The sequence below is a fragment of the Sphaeramia orbicularis genome, chromosome 3 (assembly GCF_902148855.1).
Source record: "Sphaeramia orbicularis chromosome 3, fSphaOr1.1, whole genome shotgun sequence".
Lineage (NCBI taxonomy): Eukaryota > Metazoa > Chordata > Actinopteri > Kurtiformes > Apogonidae > Sphaeramia > Sphaeramia orbicularis.
Window position 1 is genome coordinate 20702171 of NC_043959.1, and position 25285 is coordinate 20727455.

A 25285-nucleotide genomic window follows, 5' to 3' on the forward strand; every position below is an offset into this window, starting at 1 on the left:
TCTAATGACACAAAAATAAGTTAACAGCCTAATTTATTAATTTATGTACTTAGGATTCATTATTACATTATTAGTACAGCAGTAACAACTGTTCTTCATGGGCTCCACACAAAAAAAATAAACACATTCAAACATTATTGACAACAAAGGTCAATTATTAGCTCGTACTCCATATATATATATATATATATATATATATATATATATATATATATATATATATATATATATATATATATATATATATATATATATATATATATATATACACACATCAGGTATTTTATTTGTGACAACAATCAAAGGTGAATAAATTCTGGAGAACTTTATGTTTATGTTTATGCATTTGGCAGACGTTTTTTTCCAAAGCAACTTACAGGGGAAAACCAATCGAATCACTCAATCAATCAAATTTTATTTATATAGCGCCAGATCACAACAAAAAAGTTATCTCATGACACTTTATATATAGAGTTGGTCAAAAACCAGACTCTAAGCCAATTTACAGAAACCCAACAGAATCTTTAGTTCATTTACAGTTTATCATCACATCAAATTAAGACTAGCATCCATAAAAACATTTAAATTTATTTATTTTATTTATTAGCACATCATGGACAGCAAGAGAAAAAGATTTTTAAAAAATTTCATGCAAGTAATACCATTGTGCAGGAGAGGATAGAAGCCAAAAAAAAAGCTTATGTAAATACTACCCCGGAAGTAAACAATACACATGAAAAAAAAAAAAAAAAAAGACTTAAAATAAGTTATGAATCCCAGTTGCAATGATCAACAATGAAGTTAAACTGATAAAGAACAATAATTCAATAATTGAGCTCCATTTGAATGTAACTCCCATCATGAAGCCAGCCTTTACGCGCAGCCCCTGAACGCACCACGCTGGTACCCGCACCGCCTCCTCCTCCTCCTCCTCCTCCTCCTCCTCCTCCTCCTCCTCCTCCTCCTCCTCCTCCTCCTCTTCACCGCGGATGCGTAAAATCCACCTTTTCTCCTTTGCGCTGAAACGGATGAGAAAAAAACCCTGCGTCCAGGATGAGGCAGGGCGCAGATGTGTGAGTGTGTGAGTGGAAATGTCCTGGAAGCTTTTACAGACACAGAAGCGGAGACTCCCAGTGTGATGCGTCTGTGTGATGGGAGAAGCAGACGACAAGGATGGGCAACAAGCAGACAACCTTCACCGATGAGCAGCTGGAGGCGTTTCAGGTGAGGACCAGCCCCAGAGTCTGGAGGATGGAGAGGCGCGTGGGGGTATGTAGAGGTCCACGGTGACCTGAAAGTGGACACTGATATGGAACATGAGGATGTGATGGAGGAAAACAGAAGATGAAGGAGTGAAAGCAGGGCTAGAGCAGAGGATGCATAGGGGTAGACAGGGGCCTCCTGTTGCTGGGATTGGCCGAGCTCCAGCCTCCGCATCCCAGTGATGCTGATGTCCATCCCTGACCGATGGCATGGAAACACATCCTCCCTGTGTCTGACCTTTCACTCTTTATTTCCACAGGACTGCACCTTCTTCACCCGCAAAGAAATCCTTAGGTGAGTGTGAACAGTCTGTTTTACACACATTAATACCTGTGATTCATCATCTGGAATTATGGATGAAACTTTACTGATCCCACAACAGTTAAAAACAAACAAACAAACAGTACAAATAATACAAATAACAACAACAACAACAACAATAACAATAATAATAATTAGTAGGGGTGTTCGAAAATATCGGTTCTGCAATATATCGCGATATTTCATCTAACAATACTGTATTGATATTTGTAGGTATTTATTCAAATGCAGATATGACAGTTTATATTTGTTTTTTGGTTTTCTTTACTGTTTATATCTTATTTATTATTATTTAACACTCTTTTATTAAATAGTGTTAGTTCCTTTGTTGGGGTTGCACAAAAATAATGTTCTGATGTTAGTTATGAACAAATAGAACATGAATATTTGAACAGGATCTTAAAATGTAATGTCCGTAAAACATAATTTAAGTTTTAACAAAGGGAAATTTTGCGATATAGCTTTAGATCCTGTTCTGATCAAACGAAAACGTATTTAGTATTTGTGCATATTTCTGGTGTAATTCAATTCTTCCAGGAAATAATAATTCTAAAAAAAGAAACAAACAAAAAATTGCCTTTTAACAGTATCACGATATATCGTGATATATCGTATCGTGATTCTAGCATTGTGATTTGTATCGTAATGACAGATTCTTGCCAATACAGCCCTAGTAATAAGTAGTAAATGTGTACAGGCTATACAGTTAGTGTATCTTTTGGTAATTGGATTTTCTTTTCAGAAACAAACAAACAAAAAAAAACTAGTGGTTAATTGGCTTTCGTTTTAAAATACAGGAATTAAAATCAAATTTCAAGGCGTTTTTCTTTTTCAGTGTCAAAACAGATAAACCAAATTTAAAAAACTGATTGATTTTCGTTTTCTCTTTCTAATAACAAAAAAGAAAGTTACTACCTGACAGAAATGGAAAAACAGACCAAAAATGCCTGTTTTTTTGTTGTTTTTTTCATTTTCTGAGACCGGATGTTGTCATTTTCAAGGAAAAAGCGCTAATGCCTGGGTCACAAAGATTTTTACGAATGATAGGTTTGTATGAATCTTCCAGTTCGTACGAAATCTGGAGTTCATAGACATTCGTGGAGGGAGCATGTCTACGATGTCCAGATTTCGTACAAACCCATTGTTCGTAAGAATCTTTGTGACCTAGGCAAAATGAAAACGCAGTCAAATTAAATGTTTAATCATATTACTTTTTTCCTACACGACAAAATGAAATTTGATGTTGGAGATGATTCAGAACATAATAAATAATCCCTCTCATCCTGCCTTCACTCAGAACCTTCCCTTATAGTTGCGCAGGTGTATTTATTTGTGATTTAAAGGATGTTCATGTTCATATACATATTTACATAAGCAGCAGAATAACAGTATAACAGACAGTACTGGGACTGACCAAAGTTTACAAGCATTAGAATAATTAAACCTAAATAACACTGATGTACAATATAAATTAACCCTTTCATGCATGAATTATTGGGAAACAAAAAAATCAGACATATCCAATCGGATTCTGTTCTAATTGTGTGTGTGTGTCTCTGCTGTTATTCTAGAGGTTTTTACTCATAGACCAGTGTAATTAAGCGCATAAAAATTAAAAATATTCACTAAGAGTCTTCAGTAATTTCCAAAATGTATAAGAATATTCTACAATAAATTAAGTACAACCAATTAATAAGATTAATCCATGAGCTGATGTAAATTTTTAATGAAAACGCAGTCGAATTGAATGTTTAATCATGTTATTTTTTTCCTTTTCACTACATGACACAAACAATCATCCTGTTTGGGATGATTCAGAACATAATAAATAATCCCTCTCATCATGCATTCACTCAGAATCTTCCTTTATGGTTGTGCAGGTATATTTAAAAGCATAGCCACTGTGAAACAATCATTCATGTGTAGTTCATTTTACCACCGCTGCTATTTTCCTACATTCATTAAGACATTTTAATAATGTTGCATAACAAACAAACAAACAAACAAACAAACAAACAAACAAACAAACCATCCCACCCACTCAGACCATTACAGTGTCTGGCGCCATCATTTTATAATTAGTTTAGTTCATTCTTATAATAACCTCTAAATAACAGCTACTCCTACACTAGTAGCTCTAAAGAAGAAACACTGTTAATGACGATATGCAGATCTTATAGTTGTTTACATATTATGCAAAATAGGGTTAACCCTAACACAGGAAAACTCAATTTTGGGTTTTCCCAAAAATTTGTGGTAATAATAATAATAATAATGGATTGGATTTCTATAGCGCTTTTCTAGACACCCAAAGTGCTTTACATTATTGACCCATTATTCATTCGCTCTCACATTCGCCCTCTGGTTTAACCCTAACCCTACATAGGTCATCAAATATCAGAAAATGATTTTTGCTGCTGTACTACCACTTTCTTTCTTTCTTTCTTTCTTTCTTTAGGATCCCCTTTAGCTGTACCGTAGCTACAGCTATTCTTCCTGGGGTCCTTCCAATTATCTGTACTACTAGTCAGTGCAAATAACATACAATATAGTCATACAAAACAAGTTTTCACATACAACATAACAAGAAAGAAAATAAAGAACAGACAAGATACTTTCACTTCAAATCAATCATCAATCAATCAAATTTTATTAATACAGCTCCACATCATAACTAAAGTTATCTGAAGACACTTTAAATTCAGAGCTGGAATAAACACTGGTCAAACACTTGGTGACAGTGGAAGGAAAAACTACCTTTAACCCTGAGTCTGGAGGATGGACGTCTGCCTTGACCAGCTGGGGTTAAAGAGAGAGGGTTAAATGGATGGATGGATGCAAAACAAACTGAACTAAACTATGACTCTATAAAACTAGACCTGCTGTTACTAGTATAACTACCCATAACTAGTACAAATACCCATAACTGTTAATACTATTACTCCAAATACAAGTATTAACAGTGGATATACTACTACTACAAGTGTTAGGCTACGTTCACACAGCAGGTCTTAATGCACAATTCTGATTTTTTAGTGAAATCTGATTTTTTTTTGTGTGTGTGCTCGTTCATATTACACATTAAATGTGACTTCTATCAGTTTTGATTATGAACTGAATGCAACCCTGAAGTGACCCACATGTGCAAAAGAGGTCTGACAGAATACGTGACCACACAGGCACGCACTGTGTTTACAGAAGTAAATATGGAGGGACGCAGAATTGTGAGGTTTGTCAGAGTTCAATGACGTAAAGGTCAGATAAATTGCAACCTGGCCATTCAGACTGAAGTCGCATTGCAAAATATCAGATACGAATTGGATTTTTTTTTTTTTTTTCCAATTCGTATCTGATATTTTGCAATGCGACTTCAGTCTGAAGTTGCACTGCAAAATATTACTAAAAAAATATCAGATACGAATTGGATTTAGGTGACACGGTGGTGCAGTGGTTAGCACTCGTGCCTCACACCAAGAAGGTCCTGGGTTGGGAGGGGGGGTGGGACCTTTCTGTATGGAGTTTACATGTTCTCCCCGTGTCTGAGTGGGTTCTTTCCGGGTACTCCGGCTTCCTCCCACCATCCAAACACATGCACTAATAGGTTAATTGGTTAATCTAAATTGCCCATAGGTGTGAATGTGAGAGTGACTGGTTGTCTCTATATGTTCAGCCCTGCGATGAACTGGCGACTTGTCCAGGGTGTACCCCACCTTCGCCCCTATGTAGCTAGGATAGGCTCCAAGCGACCCCCGTGACCCTAGTGAGGAAAAAGTGGGTTCAGAAAATGAATGAATGAATTGGATTTAGGACCACATATGAAAGTGGCCTGGGTCGGATTTGTGCTGTTCAAACTGTCTTTAACAGATCAGATACAGGTCACATATGGGTGAAAAAATCAGATTTGGACCACATTTGTTTGCAGTCTGAACGTAGCCTAAGTACCATTAATAGAAACCTCTACCATCCATATAACTACAGGGTGTCCCATAAGTCTCCATACATAGGAAAATAAACGTTTCTTGACATAAACCATTTTTATTTATATAATATGCTCTATACGACTGCCATTTTGTCGGGAACACATTTCAATGCGTGTCTGCTGAAGAACTATAAAGAAGAAATATAAAGAAATACATGTTAGAACCATATATGTATGGAATGTATTACGTCTCCTATGTATGGAGACTTATGGGACACCCTGTATATAATAAACACTATCACTATATACAAGTTTAATATTCTAATCCTTAAACTTCTACCAAACCCATTTTCTTGTCATCTTCAGGTTCTTCATCTTTTAGTAGAGGTCCTGTACGTGGAGTCTGGAGCTGAAGGAAACATTAACATCTGTTGGGTCATAAACATAATTTAGAAAATCCAATCTACTGATCAGTCAGACAAATAAAAAATATTTCTCCTGATGCTTATTTTGGCGATTCTGTGTAAATAAAGCAGAGTTGGATCAGATCACTGTATAGAAGGACTAAGGAACAATAAGAGATACACTATATGGATAAAAGTTTTGAGACATATTGAATTCAGGTGTTTCTTTTCTAACAGGGGTCTGGGATATTTAAGGAAAGGTTGATGTTTATAAACTATATGGACAAAAGTATTGGGACTCATGTCTACAGTTGTAAGATGTCCTGTTCATGCTGATTTGAGATAAAAACGCCAATATTTCCTTGAAGTTTAAGTGAGATGTGAAGAAAGTAGATGGTTAGTTGTAGTAGAAAATGATTGTTTACAGTCAGAGCACAAAAAATATTTTAGAAATTTAGAGGTAGAACATTTAAAATTATAGTCATGGATAAAAAAAAAATCAATATTGAGAAAAATTCAGTAAAAACCATCTCTGAGGCATTTTGGAAGCAAAGATAACAGTTTAAACCAAACTAACCAATGGAATGATATTTATCCCAATATTAAACCTATATTATGACATTTCTCATTATTGTTAGAAAAGAAACACCTGAATTCAACATGTCCACATACTTTTGACCATATAGTGTAACTGCAAATGAACAAGAAGGGTCTGTGTTAATGTTTTTCAGATGAATTTAGAACTTTAATTGAAACTGTGGGATTATGACCTAAAAGTTATAACAAAAAACAGTTGCATTGTCAGTCAATAATATCAATTATTATCCCAATTAAACTTTTTTTTTTTTTCCTGTTGATGGTCCAAACATCCATCAGTCTTCATCCTCCTCTTTCTTCTGAATCTGTCTCCATGTTGTTTTCCTCGTTCATCCTGCCTCCTCACTGACTTATGGGTTGAAATCTCTCCAGCTACAATTAAAAACCTGTAAAGCACCAGTTTTTTTTTCCATCGTCCATTTGTTTTGTGGAGCTGTACAGTAGGTCAGGGTTATTTCAGCGCTGCTTCTCCTGTACTGTCAGATTTATGTGTGTTATTAACGCTCATGGTTTCATAATGAATACTCGCTGGGCGCTGAGTGCTGCTGCTGCAGGAATTCTTACATTTTCTCTTCATTAATCAGTTGAGTGTTTTCTCCTCGGTGCTGCGTTCAGGCTCCTGTTTCTATATCAATTAACTAAACTGTCCAAATGATTACACAGAAACACACGCCTGATGTTTGGCTGAGGTGGAAATTTGACAGAAAACAAGTAAATTTCATGTGTCTGTAGGCTCCGGGAGTTTTTAGGATCAAAAAACATAACAAAAACTAGGTGTGAAAATTCTAGACCTTAAAAATGTACGCAAGCTTGTTGATGCATATGTCATTTTGCCAGTTTTATATCATCTATCAGTAAAAATGTGCAGAACCAGAACCAGAAACAACCAAAATATGGGCCTTAAAGACCTAAATGTCCACCATGATCCAAACTATCTATTGATCTAAACTGTTTAAAAGCTGTTGATCCATTAATCCTATCAATACATGTAAATAATTAGTGTAAAATACAGTTTGTCATCTTTTCATGGTCATCAGATATGACCCATTTGGATGTTCAGAGGCTCTGTAGTGAACGTGGAAACACCATCATCTTCTACAACATTGATTCACCAGTAAAACCCATGGAGTTGGATCAATGACAGTGGATGGATACACTCAGTATTAAATAATAAATAGAATCAATAAAAATGAGTAAAAACACAACAAAATGAACAGAAACAACCAAAGTGATCAATAAAGTTAACAAAAATGTGTAATTAAGCAACAAAATAATAAGTAACATGAACAAAGTAAGCCACAAATAGAACAAAACTGAAGAAAAAATAACAAAATAGGTAACAAATTGAAGAAACACTAAATAAAATGGGTAAAAATGAACAAAATGAATAAAAAATTAACAAAATTAAGGTTTAAGAGACTTGTTTTATATTGGTGGGAACACCGTTATCTTCTACAACATTGATTCACCAGTAAAACCAATGGAGTTAGATCAATGACAGTGGATGGACACACTTATATATTAAATAATAAATAAAATCAATAGAAGTAAGTAAAAACACGAGAAAATAAACAAAAACAGCCAAAGTGATCAATAAAGTTTACAAAAATGTGTAATAAATCAACAAAATAATAAGTAACATGAACAAAATAAGCCACAAATTGAACAAAACTGAGGAAAAAATAACAAAATAGGCAATAAATTGAACAAACACTAAATAAAATAGGTAAAAATGAACAAAATTAGTAAAAAAAAAAATTAACAAAATTAAGTTGTAAGAGACCTGTTTCATATTGGTGGAAACACTAATAACAGCTAGGTAACATGAACAAAAAGCCTCAAATTTAAAAATGTCAGATCCCATAAGTAACTGAAAAATCCTACACATATCAGACTAAATTCTGACTATGCACAAAACGTAAAATTGCTATACAGGGTGGGGAAGCAAAATTTACAATATTTTGAGGCAGGGATTGAAAGACAGTGATTGACCAATTAGTTTATTGAAAGTCATGACAATTTATTTGCCACAAGAAAATGTACATAATAGAAAATGTTTTTATTCTATGTGTCCTCCTTCTTTCTCAATAACTGCCTTCACACGCTTCCTGAAACTTGCGCAAGTGTTCCTCAAATATTCAGGTGACAACTTCTCCCATTCTTCTTTAATAGTATCTTTAAGAAAGTCGACATTGCTGTGTGATGTTCTATTGGTAGCATGTTCTAAAACGCCCCAAACAGCATAATCCAGAGGGTTTAGATCTGGGCTAGAAGGCGGCCATAAACATGATTCCCAAAAATTGCTAAAGGTGGATTTGTTGCTGTTGTCAACAAGTGTTTTGGTGTTCTTGTGTAAGATTTTAACTTCAAATCATATTTTTCTGCATTTCTAACGGTCTTGTTGTCTACCTCAAGTTCAATTGCCATTTTTCTCATGGATTTGGTTGGATCCTTTAGGATTTTGGATTTGAGAGCTTTAATAAAAGCTTTGGTACATTTTTTGTTGCTTCCTCCACTTCCAGACTTTCTCGTAATAGTTTTGCTCATAGTCATTCTCTTCTTTACATTATAAACAGTCTTTATGGACACTCCAACTATTTTTGAAATCTCCTTTGGTGTGACGAGTGCATTCAGCAAATCACACACTCTTTGACGTTTGCTTTCCTGATTACTCATATGGGCAAAAGTTTCTGAAAAGGTATGGATAATAGTGTTAGGTATGATTATGACATCAATATATGTTTGGTTTCAAAACAACTGACGTAGTGCCTGCTGAGAAAAAACAACTAAATGTTCATTGTAAATTTTGCTTCCCCACCCTGTACATATCAAGGATAGACATTTTGCAGCAGCATTTCAACTCTTTGAATATTGTTCCTTAAAAATAACCCTAACACAATGCATTTTACAGGAGAAAAAGATGAAAACACTTTTAGTGCATGCCTTCTAACATGTCCTGTGTCCTCTGCTGTTCCAGGTTACATGGTCGATACCGTGAACTGGCTCCACATTTAGTGCCACTGGACTACACCAACAACCCAGACATTAGAGTTCCACTGACTCTGATCATCACCATGCCTGAACTAAAGGTACAGAATCATACACAATGCTCCGACTCCATCTATTCTGTTTGTTTTTTATTTTGTTAAAACTGGACACACTGTAGACATGGTTGGAGACAGAACAGTAGAACCTGACCTGTTGGAAACTCATCTCTGCAGGTTTAAATGATAAACTTGTCCTCTTACTTTCCAGCTACATTAACCCATAAAGACCCAAACATCTGCTGCCAACCAAAAGCATCTACTGAAGTAAAATATGTAATAACTGTTGATCCACTAATCCTATCAATCAATGTAAATAATTGGTGTCATCTTTTCATGGTCATCAGATATGACCCATTTGGATGTTCAGAAGCTCTGTAGTTATCGTGGAAACACTGTCATGTTTTACAACACGGATTCACCAGTAAAACCCATGGAGTTGGATCAGTGACAGTGAATGGAGACACATGTTTTATATTCAGTTTGTGATATATTTTACTGAAAAGGTCACTTTTTCTTAATTTATTTATTTTTTTGGTTTTGATATAATAACCTTTGAGTTTTCATGATCATCTAAATTAAATATAAGAAATTTGATATCAGAAAATAGATGATTCACAGTGAAAAATGCAAAATATTCAGGACAGTGTTGTAATAAATAGGGATAGATTGCTTAGAAAGGTTAAATCAAGAGAAAAATTCATTTGGGAACTGCCACAAAAGTAGCCCTGGGTCTTTATGAGTTAAACGTGCATGTTCTCTACTAATGCAGGATATTTTGATGCATGTAGTAACTTAAAACCAGATGGAACTGAGGCCTGATTCACGATGTGAAGAACAGTTTTATACCGTCCAAATTTTTATTGAGAGATAAAACATATTCAATTTGTTTACATCATGTACTGGATCTTAAAACCTAATGAAACATGCACTGCAGCAAAAGCAGCACAGGGATAAAAGAGCATTTAAAGCATTAATATAGTAATAATTCAGGCAAATAAAACAACTTTTAAAGCTTTAATGAAAAAAAAAAAGCTTAAAAAAAGTGGACAAGTTTAACATAAAGTCTCGTGTGTTTATTACATATTTGTTTGTTACTCTATATTACATTTGAAGCGTTCCATTACTTTATGCCATGCTCTGTTAATGCACCTAATGGATTTGTACCCAGGAACACTTCTGGCGATATTCAGTTACTACCACTTTTATCTATTGTAAAGACAGTGTGCTTGTAAATGAGTATAATAAAATGGTCCATTAGTCCAAAAAGACGAGGCAGTGGGAGGCTGAAGCACAATGTGGACCCAAACTATGCACATGATCACAACCACACACTGATCTGATCATTCAACTCAAACCAGATGAACATCGACTGTTACTCAGAAACACGAGGACCAGTGTTAAAATCATTAGAACAATGTCTAAAAAATCAGATGAAATAAAACAGATAATTGATGTTTGTAGCCTCTTAAGCTTGGTGGGCAATCACAGTTTCATCTGTGTTACCATGGTAACGCTACATGATGCTTGCAGTAATATAGGGTAAATGTCCCTACTGAGCCCATGTACCATAGAAGCCCACTTGTGACTTGTGAGTCAAATTTTTAAAAAGATAAATCACCATATTTGCTTTGTCATATTTCTTCTACGGAAGCTGCGTGTTACATAAATCATACTTTTTACCGTAAGAAAATGAAAATACCTATTGAGAGGTATGAGATTAGCCTACAGATTTTAATAGAACAAGTTTGGATTGTTAGGATCGATCGATCTATCTATCTATCTATCTATCTATCTATCTATCTATCTATCTATCTATCTATCTATCTATCTATCTATCTATCTATCTAGCCATCCATCCATCCATCCATCCATCCATCCATCCATCCATCCATCCATCCATCCATCCATCTACAAATCATGAGGTGGGTTTATTTGGTACATCCATGGGACTGAAGGGTACATTAAGTATCCATTAAGTCCCTGCTAGACTTTTGACATAAGGGCTATGAAAGTAATATGATTTCAAAGTGACTTATAATGTGGTATAATTTGTGTTTAAGTACTAATCTGCTGCAACTTCAGGTGTGGACTTGGAGTAAGGATGGGAATAGGAGAAGCAGAAATAAGCCTCTGGCTTCAGCTTCTTCCTTTTTCAGTTACAAATTGTGTTAATTTTATGTTTGTTTGTTTGTTTGTTTTTTAATATGTATGTGTTTTGTATTTAACGGAAATAAACATTCATTCATTCATATTTTGATAAATGAAACAATAAAAACATTTTTTAAAAAATGTATACATTAATTATTGACACTTCAAATGAGAGATTAGACTATCATTTTAACTCAAATGTTCTCACTTAAATTGGGGTGGTACATATTAAAAATGTCTGAAAAGCAGATTTAATGTGACTTTTACCTTTTCATCCAGGTAACCAGAAGAATATCAGCTAAAAGTTAAACAAGACCAATTTTTAAGAAAACAGATCACAATCCACATAACAAGCACTTAAACAGACAAATATAAACCAGTGTGAGACCAGTGAATATCAGGAATAATTGAATAAAATAAAACAAAAGAACAATGAGACAAACTTTGCAGCGCTAAGCTAACAGCGCTAAGCTAACATTAAACAGACCCAACAGTACAAGGATTATTTCTCTACCAATAAAATTCACTGAAGGGGGCAAAGAAGAGCAGAAATAAAGGTCACATTATGAAGAGGTGATGATGACTGTTGTCTTACCTTTGCTGTTTTCTGATCATCACTTGGTTTAAATGAATGAATCACCCGCTTCCTGTGTTACATTGAAATGATTCCTACTGGAAACAAGTGGCTTAATGGTATCCACTGGTGTTTCAAGACAAAATATTCCTTTTAAATAAGATAAGTTTTTTGGTTTTGATACAATAACTTTTGACTTTACTCTGAGCTTTTATGAACATCTTCATGATCAGTCAATTAAACATTAGAAAACAGATGATTTTCACTAGTAAAAATGCAAAATTCAGAGGATAATATTAAAACAAATGGTGATAAATGGGCTAATCTGATTTGTTTGCACACTTTGATTTTATGTGATTCATGTAAATTTTTTTTTATTAATTCAGTGGTACATTCACACACATTACTGTTATTTCTACCATTTTATTGTTATTATTAATCGTTTTTCCATTGCCTAAAATTGTTAAATTAAAATTAAATTATTATCAGGCATGAAATTCTTTTGCAATTTTCTTTTTTCTGTGCTAATTGAAAATATGACTAAAAACACCTGGAAACTGTCAATCGATATGGGATTCATGTGTTCTTAGATTAGATTAATGGGGATTTATGCTTTTTAGCATATGAGCCTGTGGACCAAAGTGCTGACTAATAGAATAGTTTCACTAATGTGTTCTTTCCCTTTAATGCCATCGTCACATTCAGTGTTCATGACGGTGTTTGACCACAGCAGATGTGCACAGCGTTGTGTTTGGTGTCTGGTTTACGGCAGTGAATGATGGTCTGTCGACAGCCCAGGGTTCAGCTCCAAATGAGTGTCTCACCTTCAGACGCTGATGTTAATTAACATAACAACGTCAGGAGTGGAGAATGATGGGAGGATTTACTCCAGGCGCTGATGTAGAAACCAAACACCGTGTTTATTATGGTGATGTCTGAGGCAGATGAATGGAGACGAATGGATGATGCGGTGATTTAATGTCAGACAAAGCTGGTTTAATGGACTGACGTAGAGCATGTGTGGTTCCATCATTACATTAAGTTATGATTTTAATATATTTATAGTCTTTTGATTTTTTATTCCATTAAAATACATATTTAATGCTAATCTCCTCAAGCATTCTAATAATTTGTCACTAGAGCTGTACTTAACATTCATTTTTATAAATCAACACAATAAATAACAGAAAATGGTGGGTTTTGATTATTTTACAAAAGGATTCCTTTATATTACAGAACTGTTAGAAGGATAATGGTGCATTTAGTTTAAAAAAAACATGAGTGTATGACTGATTATGTGTTTTGTTTTGTTTTTTTCCAAAGTTTTTTTTTAGTGAATTTTTATATTGTAACAATCATAACTGTACAATTGAATGTACATAAAATAGAACATCATAGTTATGTAACCCCCCACTGCAACCCTGATGCACCTCATACTCCAGCAAAAATATATAAACACACACATCCAAAAAGAAGACATAAAATAAATTAATTTGATTATGTGTTTTAATAGTTTTTGGACAACAATGGACATCTATTGAAACTCAAACTATGATTTGAAAAAACTGTACAATTAATGTATATATTCATGGATTAAATAAATAAACAGATACTTTTATTCTGGATTTGTTTTACTTGTAGATCAGTGTAACCTGGTAAAAATCCAAATTACATTCAGAGATTAATCATCCATGCATCAGTAAACCATATGTCATGAAGAAAACCAATAACATGAACAGAAACTATTGATATTTAAGGTGAATTTATTAACTCACAGCATCACCTGCTATAGTAAAAAGCTAAAAAAAAACACTCCAATCCGCCAGTTTTAGTGTCTAATTTTGCACATTTGTCTTGTCCTGACAGGAGAATCCATTTCGAGACAGAATAGTGGAGACGTTTTCAGAAGATGGACATGGAAACCTGACCTTCAATGACTTTGTCGACATGTTCTCCGTTCTCTGTGAGACCTCGCCCAGAGAACTCAAGACCATTTACGCCTTCAAGATCTATGGTGGGCTTTTGTTTTTGCCTTTACTCTGCACATGCTTGTTGTATGTTGTTGCTGTTAACGGAAAAATTTCCCCACAGTGGGATAAATGAAGTCTTATCTTATCTTATCTTCTCTTCTCTTCTCTTCTCTTCTCTTATCTTATCTTATCTTATCTTATCTTATCTTATCTTATCTTATCTTATCTTATCTTACCTTATCTTATCTTACCTTCCTTATGTCTTCATATCTTATATTACCTTACCTTATCTTGTCTTATTTTATCTTATTTGATCTTAGCTTTATTCCTGTTTATTTTAATCATGAATCAGGGATCTGATCGTGTTCTCCTCGTTCTGGTCCAGACTTTAACAGGGATAACTTCATCTGTAAGGAGGACCTGGAGAAGACCCTGAACAAGCTGACCAAAGGTGAGCTGACCCCGGAGGAGGTCACGCTGGTGTGTGATAAGGCCATCGAGGAGGCCGACCTGGATGGAGACAACAAGCTCTCCTTCGCTGACTTCGAGAACATGATCTCGAAGGCTCCGGATTTTTTGAGGTGAGATGATTTTATATGTTCATCTGATGTGAGTTCTTACCCATGAGGAACTCTGATTTAGCTTTTCAGAACACTTATCATTTCTCAGTACTTGTTCTTGTCTGTTCTTCCATTCTCGTGATCTTGTGAAACGTCATCAGTCATGGCCCAAGTACTGTTCCATTTGAAAGTTTGCACAAACCAAGAATGCATGGAATATACAGATGTTATTCATGTCTGCTAGCTTAAAGGAGTGATATTTTGCTTTTTTTTAAATGTAATTCTTCATTTTCAAACATTTCCCTGTGGTCTCCGTAAACTGTAAATGCTCTGTTTGGGTCTGAATTCTTCATTCATTCAACTCCACAGGTACATCTTCAACCCTATTTCTGAGTAATGACAGGAGAAAGGTGGTTTGGAACGCTGGCCCTTTAAATGCACATGAGCTACTTCAGGTCCCGCCCCCTCCAGGTTGTTGACTTTGCTTTCTGTCCTGTTCAGCCACTTGAGTTCATTAATACAACCAACAACTGAACATTTTAGGTAATCGGCTCCAAGTTTGGACATATTTTCAGTTTTTACTACAACCGCTGCTGCTGACAAACAATTATGTCATAGTCGGAGAAATGTTTGTTGGAAGGCTTGACCTTATATGTGCAATTGTCATGATGTAACTAGTTATAAAATGTAACAAATTAAGCAGGAATTGAAACGCCTTGTAGAAATCCCCTCGATTTTTGCCAGAATTAATATAAAGATAGTTTTTCAGCACCTGGAAGGTTCAAATTCAAACTTTATGAACTATTAGGGTCCAAATACAAAAATAAATGAACCAAAGACTAATAAAAATGGGTTTAGCAAAATATGACCCTTTTCAATCAAGGATGCACTGGTTAGGGACTCATGTAGACTTGGCTGGCAAATATCCTAAGATGCACTTTGTGCTACTCTTGAATACTACGGCAGGTTCTGTGAAATCTTAATTCAGAAATGTTTAATTGACTAGATGACTGTAACAAGATGATGTGATACAATGTATGTATAAAGACGAGCGAGAGGCAGAATAACAAGAAATACGTCTGTATTATCATGTTATGGGATTCAACAAAACATATTACAGTTTTGAAAAATATACAAATGTATAAATGACATGTAAATGCTAGTACAGAGGTACTGAAATCAAATCAAGTGACATTGTGGTGATTTAAGGGAAATATGTTAGCGAGCTGATGGTGTAAATACAGCAGAGACGGGGGGAAATTCACAAGTACGAAGCCGTTCAGTTATAGACAGACTTCTGTTCTTAGGAAGTCCATTCTCTGGGACTGTTCTAACTCTGTGAACTTAATATTGAGAAATGCCCACTGTTGAAACTTGGTGACAGTCCTGGTATTGTGTGTGAATTACTTAACTAAGTTAGGACTGATCACCTTCAGTGTTCTAAAAAAATACAGGTTAATTCCCTTCATGATTTATGAAATTCAGTCTCTGCGTTTTGCCCATCCAAACGCACACAGCGCTATCACTTCATTGTTCTCGAAGTTCAGTTCGTTGGCCTGGCTGGCCTTAAGGATCTGCATCCTGATGAATTCGATCTTCGTCTTGCTGTCCTGAAGCATCTGCTGGGGTGTCTGAACCTGGTTCTTAGCTTCATTATTTTTCTAATTGCTGAATTTTTTTATTAGCATTAGTTTTTAGTATTAGCATTAGCTTCTAGTTTTAGCATTCACTTCTAGTATTAGCATTAGCTTCTACTATTAGTATTAGCTTCTAGTGTTAGCATTATCTTCTAGTATAGAAGGTATGCACATGACGTCACCGCTAGCTGAAATCACCGCAGTTACGTCCTCTGAGTGGCAGAAAGAGGGAGATGAGTAGCGGCTTTGGCTTGAATACTGCAAAAACTTTAGAACAATCTAAAAAATGGGGAAGAGCTGTTGTGCCATTGATTGCACAAATAGTTTTAAAAAGCACTCGGAGCTATCATTTTAGCAGCGACCTAAAGCCAAAGACAGAAGAAGCAGATGGATCGCTGCAATTCGTAGAAATAACTGGAATCCAGGCAACGAAACCTGGATTTATGGTTGGCATTTCGTGTCAGATAATGTTAATTTATGCTGTATTCTTATGCAAAGTCATATCTTAAATTACATATCATTTTGGCTAACGTTACTTCTTAGTGAAGCTCTTAATGTTAGCATCTGTCATTTAGTTCTATATTTCATAAGTGAAACGTTTTTGTCTTCAGTTGTGTGATTATGAACCTTGTGCTCTACATGATTTGTAAACTAGCTTAAACTGAGGCTAACCTAGTTTTCCAAATAAGGGGGTACTCTGGCACAAAGCTGTTGTAGCTGTGTTGGATCAAGTATTTGATGTTAACTGTACTTAAATATCAAAAGTACCAGTAGATCATCCACTCACTTGGGTCATAACTAAGGGTTCAACTCCAGTAAATCAGTAGTGAACTGTGAGCACTACTGCTGGGCCTTTACCTTGGCAATCACCGCCAAGAAAATCTTTAATTTAATCTTTAATGCCTTTAATTTCATGTTATATTCCACATTTTTCCTGGTTTCACTGTAGTTACTACTATACTCTGTCATGTTGAGTAGGTTGGTTTTTGCCACTCAGTCTGACTTAGAGGGGCGTGGCCCGGGGGGAAGTGACGTATGTGCATTCCCTCTATGAACATTTGCATCTAGTGTTAGCATTAGCTTCTAGTATGAGCATTTGCATCTAGTATTAGCATTAGCTTCTAGTATGAGCATTTGCATCTAGTATTAGCATTCTCCTCTAGTATTAGCATTCGCATCTAGTATTAGCATTCACCTCTAGTATTAGCATTCACATCTAGTATTAGCATTAGCTTCTAGTATGAGTATTTGCATCTAGTATTAGCATTCGCCTCTAGTATTAGCATTCATATCTAGTATTAGCATTACCTTCTGGTATGAGCATTTGCATCTAGTATTAGCGTTAGCTTCTAGTATGAGCATTTGTATCTAGTATTAGCATTCGCCTCTAGTATTAGCATTCACATCTAGTATTAGCATTCACATCTAATATTAGCATTCACCTCTAGTATTAGCATTCATATCTAGTATAAGCATTACCTTCTAGTATGAGCATTTGCATCTAGTATTAGCGTTAGCTTCTAGTATGAGCATTTGCATCTAGTATTAGCATTCGCCTCTAGTATTAGCATTCACATCTAGTATTAGCATTCACATCTAGTATTAGCATTCACATCTAGTATTAGCATTAGCTTCTAGTATGAGCATTTGCGTCTAGTATTATAGTATGACCTTTTGCATCTAGTATTAGCATTTGCCTCTAGTATTAGCGTTCACATCTAGTATTAGCATTAGCATTTGCACATGGAGTGGAGAGTTCTTAGTAGTTATTCGAAGTTTAACTATACTGGTTTTGTTCGTGTTTCATTTCTCATCCAAAAGAGTTCATCAGAACATCTTGCCAGCTGTCACAATCGATAAAAAAGACAGAAAATAATAAAGTAAGGCTCTGGTTTGGCTCCAACCTGCACTCGCCTTAAGAGTTTCCAACCAGGACACTGTTCTGCATAAAGCTGTGGCTCATTCACAGATGAAACCCACAAAACCAACAGTGCAGCTTGATCAAACTCCTTTTACTGCCGTCCAATCCATCACTCTGCAGTAAATGGCTGTCATTCCTCTGCCCAAACCATGCAGAAAGAACACGCCTGGAAAAAAGAAGAAGAAGAAGACAATGAGGAAGGGTCACTTTAGCCGGTCAGTGATTTCAGCCATAAATCAGTCTATCACAGCGTCTCAGATCAGCTCCTGGGCTCTTACCGCCATGAACACCAGGTCAGATAACTGGAATAATGGTGCAGTTAGATAATGTGTGAGGGCTGATAGAGCTGTGGGTAAAGCATGAGTCAGAGGGAATATGAGGACGGATGAGACACGAGCCTCTGCAGGGCAGTACCAACCTCATCCAAACCCAATAACCTGCTGTGGCTGTTTTATCCTGACCGTCTGTACTTGTTCACATATTCTAATAGTTATTGTAATGTAGTTATTTTTTTAACCTCATGGACAATTTCAGGTCACATGGACCGGACATGGCCATGAGGTAAAATGATCTGATAAGGCTGTCTAAATCTGGGTATCATTCATTCTTTTCATATTCAGTTGAGAATCCACAATCGGAAAATGAAAAAATGACTCGTTATTTCATTATTCATGTACAAATCAAAAAAAAAAAAAAAAAGGTTTTCCAGTCAGTGTATCTTTTGGTAATTGGATTTTCTTTTCATAAACAAAAGAAAGACTAGTGGTTAATTGATTTTCATTTTAAAATAGAATTAAATGGCAAAGAAAGTCTATTGTATTGTATTGTATTGTATTGCATTGTATTGTATTGTATTCTATTCTAAAATTGAATTTCAAGGCATTTTTCTTTTTCAGTGTCAAAACAGATAAACCAAATTTAAAAGAAAAATTGATTGATTTTCATTTTCTCTTTCTAATAACAAAAAAGAAAGTTACGACCTGAAACAAATGGAAAAACGGACCAAAAATGCCTGTTTTTTAAAATCATTTTCTGAGACCAAATGTTGTAATTTTCAGGGAAAGAGCACTAATGCCTCAGTCACAAAGATTTTTATGAACGATGGGTTTGTAAGAATCTTCCAGTTCGTACGAAATCTGGAGTTCTCCGACATTCGTGGAGGGAGCATGTCTACAATGTCCAGATTTTGTACAAAACCATCGTTCGTAAGAATCTTTGTCACTTAGGCTTTAGCGCTCTTTCTTTGGCAGGAAGTCCTTTTCCACGATGATTACATATTTCCTGCATGTGTGAAAAAGGTCAGTGCAGGGCAACTTGCATTTCTGCCACATGTGTTTACCCACAATGCCCTGCTTTGTAGTCCACTTCCTGCATTTGGTGAAATTAATTTGGGTGCATCATCTCAAAGGACGTCCCACAAAAATCAAGGATGGAGCATCAAGGACCAATGAGGATTTACAGATGTAGGAGCTTCAATATGAGAACTGAGAAGAAGGGATTATTTCAGAACCATGGATGTTTTACTACAGTCATCATCATCATCCTTATCGTCATCATATATGTGACACTGCTCAAATGAATATGAACTATCTAATGAAATAAGGAAAAAGAGCTTTTATTGTTTGGAACAGGACTGAAAATTATCAGTGTTCCCTCACAATGAACTATATTATGAGCATGAAACATGTATATGATGTAAAAGTTGATGTTCTTTTACTTATTTGAAGTTAGTTTTGGTTTACTTTTATCTAATTTCTGGGCCTGAAGACTCGCTCTGGTTTGACAGATATCACTCATTGCTGTTTCTGTGTCTTGCAGTAACTTCCACATACGAATATGAACCGTGGTGTTTGCAACGGTAGAGGAAAGACGCCACCCTCTGACCCTCCGACCCTCTGACCCGCCTCCTGATCCAGACGGTGAAGGTCCTCCAGATTCCAACCCGCCTACCCACCACAACACAACACAGTGCCTGTCCTTTCTAACGAGGCTCCTCCTTCAGGTCGGACCTTCAGCAGGACCTGAGAGTCTCCTCTGGACTGTGTGGTCTCTGTCCAACACAAGCACAGGCATTTGTTTTTTTGCCAATTTGCATCACAAGCGAAGTGACAACAGAGAGAGAATCACTCATGCATGAAACCTTTCTCTTAAAATTATTCAAGACTTATTACGAGGCGGACGTTGAGGAGCTCTGTCCAGGGCCGATAAAAACACGACGGGGCTAATTTTGATACCAAGAGAGCTTATCTGCACCGAGGATGATGTCGGTTGAGGATGTCCTTGAAGGTTTCGTGAGGCGTTTTAGGGCAGGAATCAGAGGACGATGCCACAGAGGAAACAGTACAAGGCTTTTCTGACTTAAGTGCTTTGCAGAAAAGCCAGTATTTTTTTTTTTAAAGCACAGTTTTAAAGGGCAAAACAGTCAAGAGCTATGCAAACTTTGTTCAATAAGTGCATGGATGCAGTGTAAATTGCTTCTAGGTGTTAATTTTTACCATCTGGTATTTGTGACAAGTACTGGTGCATAATGACAATCATAGTAAACTGTAGTTCAAGGGCTCTCTGTCATCTCCACTGTAAAGTTAAGCTTTGATAACCTTTTCCTGCCTAAAAACTTGATATAACAGCTTCCACCCATTTAGGTAAAATGTTCTCTGGCAAGAATGAAATAAATGATTTTATCTGTTGCTCGATGCTCCTTGAAGCTTCTTCCCAAAGTGAACGGATTCTCGCCTCGTTTTTCAGGTGAACGTAATGATCGCCGTCCTGTCACATCGGCCCAGTGAAGTGACGAACGGCGGCGAAGAAAAGCCATCAGATCCAAAACATTAGCTCAACTCCATTCCATTAACCTCCTCCGGGATGACACTTCGGTTTTTATGCATTTCTGGAAATCAGTTCAGTCATTTAAAGTAAAGTTTTATCAGAACTTCCACTTTTTCATCCTAGTCTCACACAACTCGGGCACAAATGATGTTTACAAATGAAGGGAAGTAAAGGGTTAAAATTTAATTAACAGTGACATTTTAGTTTAATGGGACAGATGCAGTTAGTAACAACATGATAATATGTTTTTATCAGATCAGGAACATTATTGGAATCCTTTTATTCACCTGATGTTAAGAAGATATGAATATACTGCAAAAGTATTTTTTAGAGATACATTACATTACATACACATTGGGATTTCTTTTTTGTAAAATGTAATTTTATTTAAACTTTTTCAATCCACAAAATTAAGACAAATACTCTTAATGAGTACAAACAAACCAAAACAACAATCACAAAATCAACATCCTTGTACCTGGACTTTTTTTCCTTTTACATGATCAATTTTTCTAACACTTTTCCCCATATAATTTCAAATTGGGTTAATTTGTTCTTTTCCATGGCTATTGCCTTTTCTATGTTCAAATAATAACTCAACTCTCATTTCCAGTGTGACAATGAAGGTGAATTTATATAAATCAGAAAAAAACAGTCCACTATATCAAAGTTCATTTTTGGACGCCATACACATTGGGATTTCAATATTACACTTACGCATAATAAACAAATAAAAAATTACAAAAACTAAAAATAAGACCGAATTAGAGTACAGAACAGATAATTATATGTTTTATTTCTTGGTCATAGTTTCCTCCTCTAAACACAGAGGTGTTGCAGCCTGAGTGTTGTCAGTTTTGGTGCATAACTGACTCTTTTCAGTTGCAAATGGGTGCTTCTATGAAACTGGGTACATTTCGGTACCTGTCACTTTTCCAGCTTTTTAAGACCCACTAATAAAAGGTACACTAAGACATATTCCCCCCAGGATGGACCTAATGATGAAATGCAAAAAAATTATACTCTTGCTCTGAGCCATCCCAAAATTAATGAATTTTTAATAAAATATTGGGGCCAAAAATAGGACCGAAACTGGGACATGAAAAACTACTGAGGTGTCAGTGCATTTTACCTGGACCACATAGCCATAAATGGTCATATATTCCACTATAAATAAAGACGCTGTGTTAAATTTGTCGATCCTAGTAGTTTTTCTAACCCACATGTGTGGGTTTTTCATGAATCTCAGTCTTAATCCAGGTTTTGTATGTAACCCATCGTGTCCACTTGCATTACATACAGAACCTGCCCAGTTAAATGCATATAAATAGAGAATGATTTTGCAACGGCGATCATTTTTATGAAACACTCTGCCTTGCATAATTAGTTTGATTCCCAAAATGTACCTGTGAGAGAATAAATTAAAATTTTTGTGTCCTTTTGACCTTGTTGCATGCAGATTTTTGTATTAAACATCATGTAAAATCATATAAAAATGTGTTGTATCTGAAAAATAGTTTCTCTTTTATCTCAGTATTTATTTTTAAAATAGACCCAAAGTGCTTCCAAACTTGCTTCATAACATTAGTCTACATCTGGTTTGAATTTTTAGCCCCCATGTCCTGTTTTAGGACCAGTTTCATAGAAGCACCCACATATGAAGCCGTACATCAGAAACACATGAAGCGGCCGTGGTTGCTCTGAGGTCCAGGCTGCTGTTGAGAGGCTGCAGCAGTGCAAGCTCATCCAGACATTCATCCTGATTAATGTGAGCAGCCGAGTGTGGTGATGACACCGTGTTCCTGCTGCAGCATCGGCCTCTGCCTGCTGCATCAGCAACCCCCCCAGTAGGCCTGAACCACATGTTTACCCCACCGAGGGAGGCAGCATCCACTCTGGTCCTGGACGAGTGGTGTTTGTCTGACGCCTCCATCCTCAAAACAAAACAAACGCTCATGTTTCCCGTCAGTTCAGGCGGATCGATGTGATTAGCGCCTCCTGGATCCTCAGTCTGCAGTTTCCCATTCTGAACACACTGATGGAGTTAGGATTCAGTTACATGGGATCCAATAGCAGCTACTTTACACCAACACTGTCAGTGTTTATATAAAGAAATACAGAAAATATGGGTGGTTCATCCCTCTGTTTTATAGTAGTTATGTTATTAACAAATAAGTTTACTCTGAATCCATGTCCTTTTATTGTGTCCAACCTGAGACTCGCCTGGACCAAATGATGATCTGATCAGCATCCTGATAGGACACACCTGTCAGGAGGACGGAGTAGTAGAAGAAAGGCTCAGTGAACAGAATTTAAAAAGAATAGATCTGTTTTATATTTCAAAAAACTACATCCTTGATTTCACTTTGTCAAAAATTAAAGGAAAAACAAAAGTGTTGCATTTATGTTTTTGTTTAGTGTATGTAAAACACATCCATCTGGATTTGTGTTCATTTCAGCGGACACTAGAGTCTGCTATTTCACATTTAAACATATTTATCTGTTGTTTGTAAGTGTATGTTTAATCTCTTCTCTCATACATTCTGTACGTATGACTCTAGACAGAATAATGGTCATATATTTGAACTGACCTTTCAATGAGCTTCAAAGGGTCTCAAGATTCTGTTTTTCTTCTTATATTCAAATGCTTTGTATTTTTAGATTAAAGCATGACATTATACGGTAAACTTTATTACAGCCATGTGGTTGATCACTAAGCAGACTATGAACCATTTTCCAAGTTTTTTGACTTCTTATTTAAAAAAAAAAAAGTATTAAAAGGTATTTTTCGTGCAGACATGTCTAAACAGCATGTACATGCACATGCATGTCAAAAAAGAAGATGATATACCCAAAGAAAACAAAGGGAAGACAAGTTTTTTTTATTTTTTTATTTGAACAATTAACATTGAACAGTAAATACACGTAATAGTATACAACAACAAGGGTAGAAAGTTCCATAATTCACAAAATCTTTTACATTATATAGAGAAACACATGTAAGACATTAGGAAAGAAAAATAAATAAATAAATAAATAAATAAATAAATAAATAAATAAACATGTAATAAAAATAAAAAATTGCTCGAGGAAAAAATAGAAATTATACAAATTAAATAAGATTATACATTTGACATATTTTTTTGTTTTATTTGCTTTAGAATTTATACTGTTTCTCAAATTGTGTACGTAATTGGAAAAAAGGGCTTTGAAAACAGTGACGTTTGGAGGGAAGACAGGTTTATTTAGGCTGTTGTGTTGTAGCTGACAAACACAGTGGGCTGCAGATCCTGTGGTGCCACACTGACCTCTGGTGGCCTGAACCGGAACTACAAACCCCGGAACGCAAACTGAGGCTGTTCACGTGCTTTTTAGCTTTAAATCTGAATCGTGTTCAGTTAAAATAGATAATTTTAGAGTATACATATAGTTTTTGTTGTGCATGTACGTTGATTATTACTGTTAGTTTTTGGATGTAAGATTTTGCGTTTGGCAGCGAACCCGGAAGTCACACAAAGCTTTCAATTCTAGGTCTGATTTTGTATTTTTTAGACAAACATCCATACAGTAGACACACAGATCAACAATATAGTACATCAATTCAACCACAAACATATAAATGTGTATACTTTATGATCTACAGTCTGTGTTTGGTGTCGTCATGTGGTTCCATGGTGTAATGGTTAGCACTCTGGACTCTGAATCCAGCGATCCGAGTTCAAATCTCGGTGGAACCTGAGTTTTGTTTGTTCCCTTTCCTCATTCTTATTCCTTCACCTTCTGTTTTAAGCTCACATGTGGCTCCTTTGTTTCCTGATCCCCTCTCTTTAACTGTCCTATACATGATCCTGTATTGTATGACTTATGAACTGTATAAAAATAAGACTTTCACTGGAAAATGCAAAATGCAGAGGACACTGTTAGAAGACCTGCTTAAGAAAGGGGAAATGGAAAGAAAAGAAATAATTAGGAGGTCATCAGAAGACAATCATGTCTTTAAATTAGTTAAACCTCCTATGAATTGATTTGTATCATCTCTATTTATATACGTACATATTTATACAAATACCCCATTTCTTATTTTTCTCTATATTTCAC

The 25285-nt window shown here is 35.7% G+C and overlaps 1 protein-coding gene and 1 non-coding gene across 2 annotated transcripts; both read left to right on the plus strand.

The window, feature by feature from the left end:
- Positions 1-960: 960 nt before the first annotated feature.
- On the plus strand, positions 961-21049 carry LOC115416900 (calcium and integrin-binding family member 2-like). The gene is made up of 6 exons (XM_030130773.1): positions 961-1224; positions 1523-1557; positions 9482-9593; positions 14140-14287; positions 14629-14824; positions 20180-21049. The coding sequence occupies exons 1-6, from the start codon at positions 1174-1176 to the stop codon at positions 20199-20201; spliced, it is 564 nt and encodes a 187-aa protein (XP_029986633.1). The 5' UTR covers positions 961-1173; the 3' UTR covers positions 20202-21049.
- A 3803-nt stretch (positions 21050-24852) lies between these two features.
- trnaq-cug (transfer RNA glutamine (anticodon CUG)) lies at positions 24853-24924 on the plus strand. Its single transcript has one exon. It is a non-coding gene; the product is annotated as a tRNA-Gln (tRNA).
- The last annotated feature ends 361 nt before the right edge of the window (positions 24925-25285 follow it).

Bases quoted from the DNA above. Each gene is read 5' to 3' on its own strand.
- LOC115416900 (XM_030130773.1), top strand. From the start codon at position 1,174: ATGGGCAACAAGCAGACAACCTTCACCGATGAGCAGCTGGAGGCGTTT. The intron at 1,558-9,481 runs GTGAGTGTGAAC...CTGCTGTTCCAG, and splicing joins ACCCGCAAAGAAATCCTTAG to GTTACATGGTCGATACCGTG. The intron at 9,594-14,139 runs GTACAGAATCAT...TTGTCCTGACAG, and splicing joins TCACCATGCCTGAACTAAAG to GAGAATCCATTTCGAGACAG.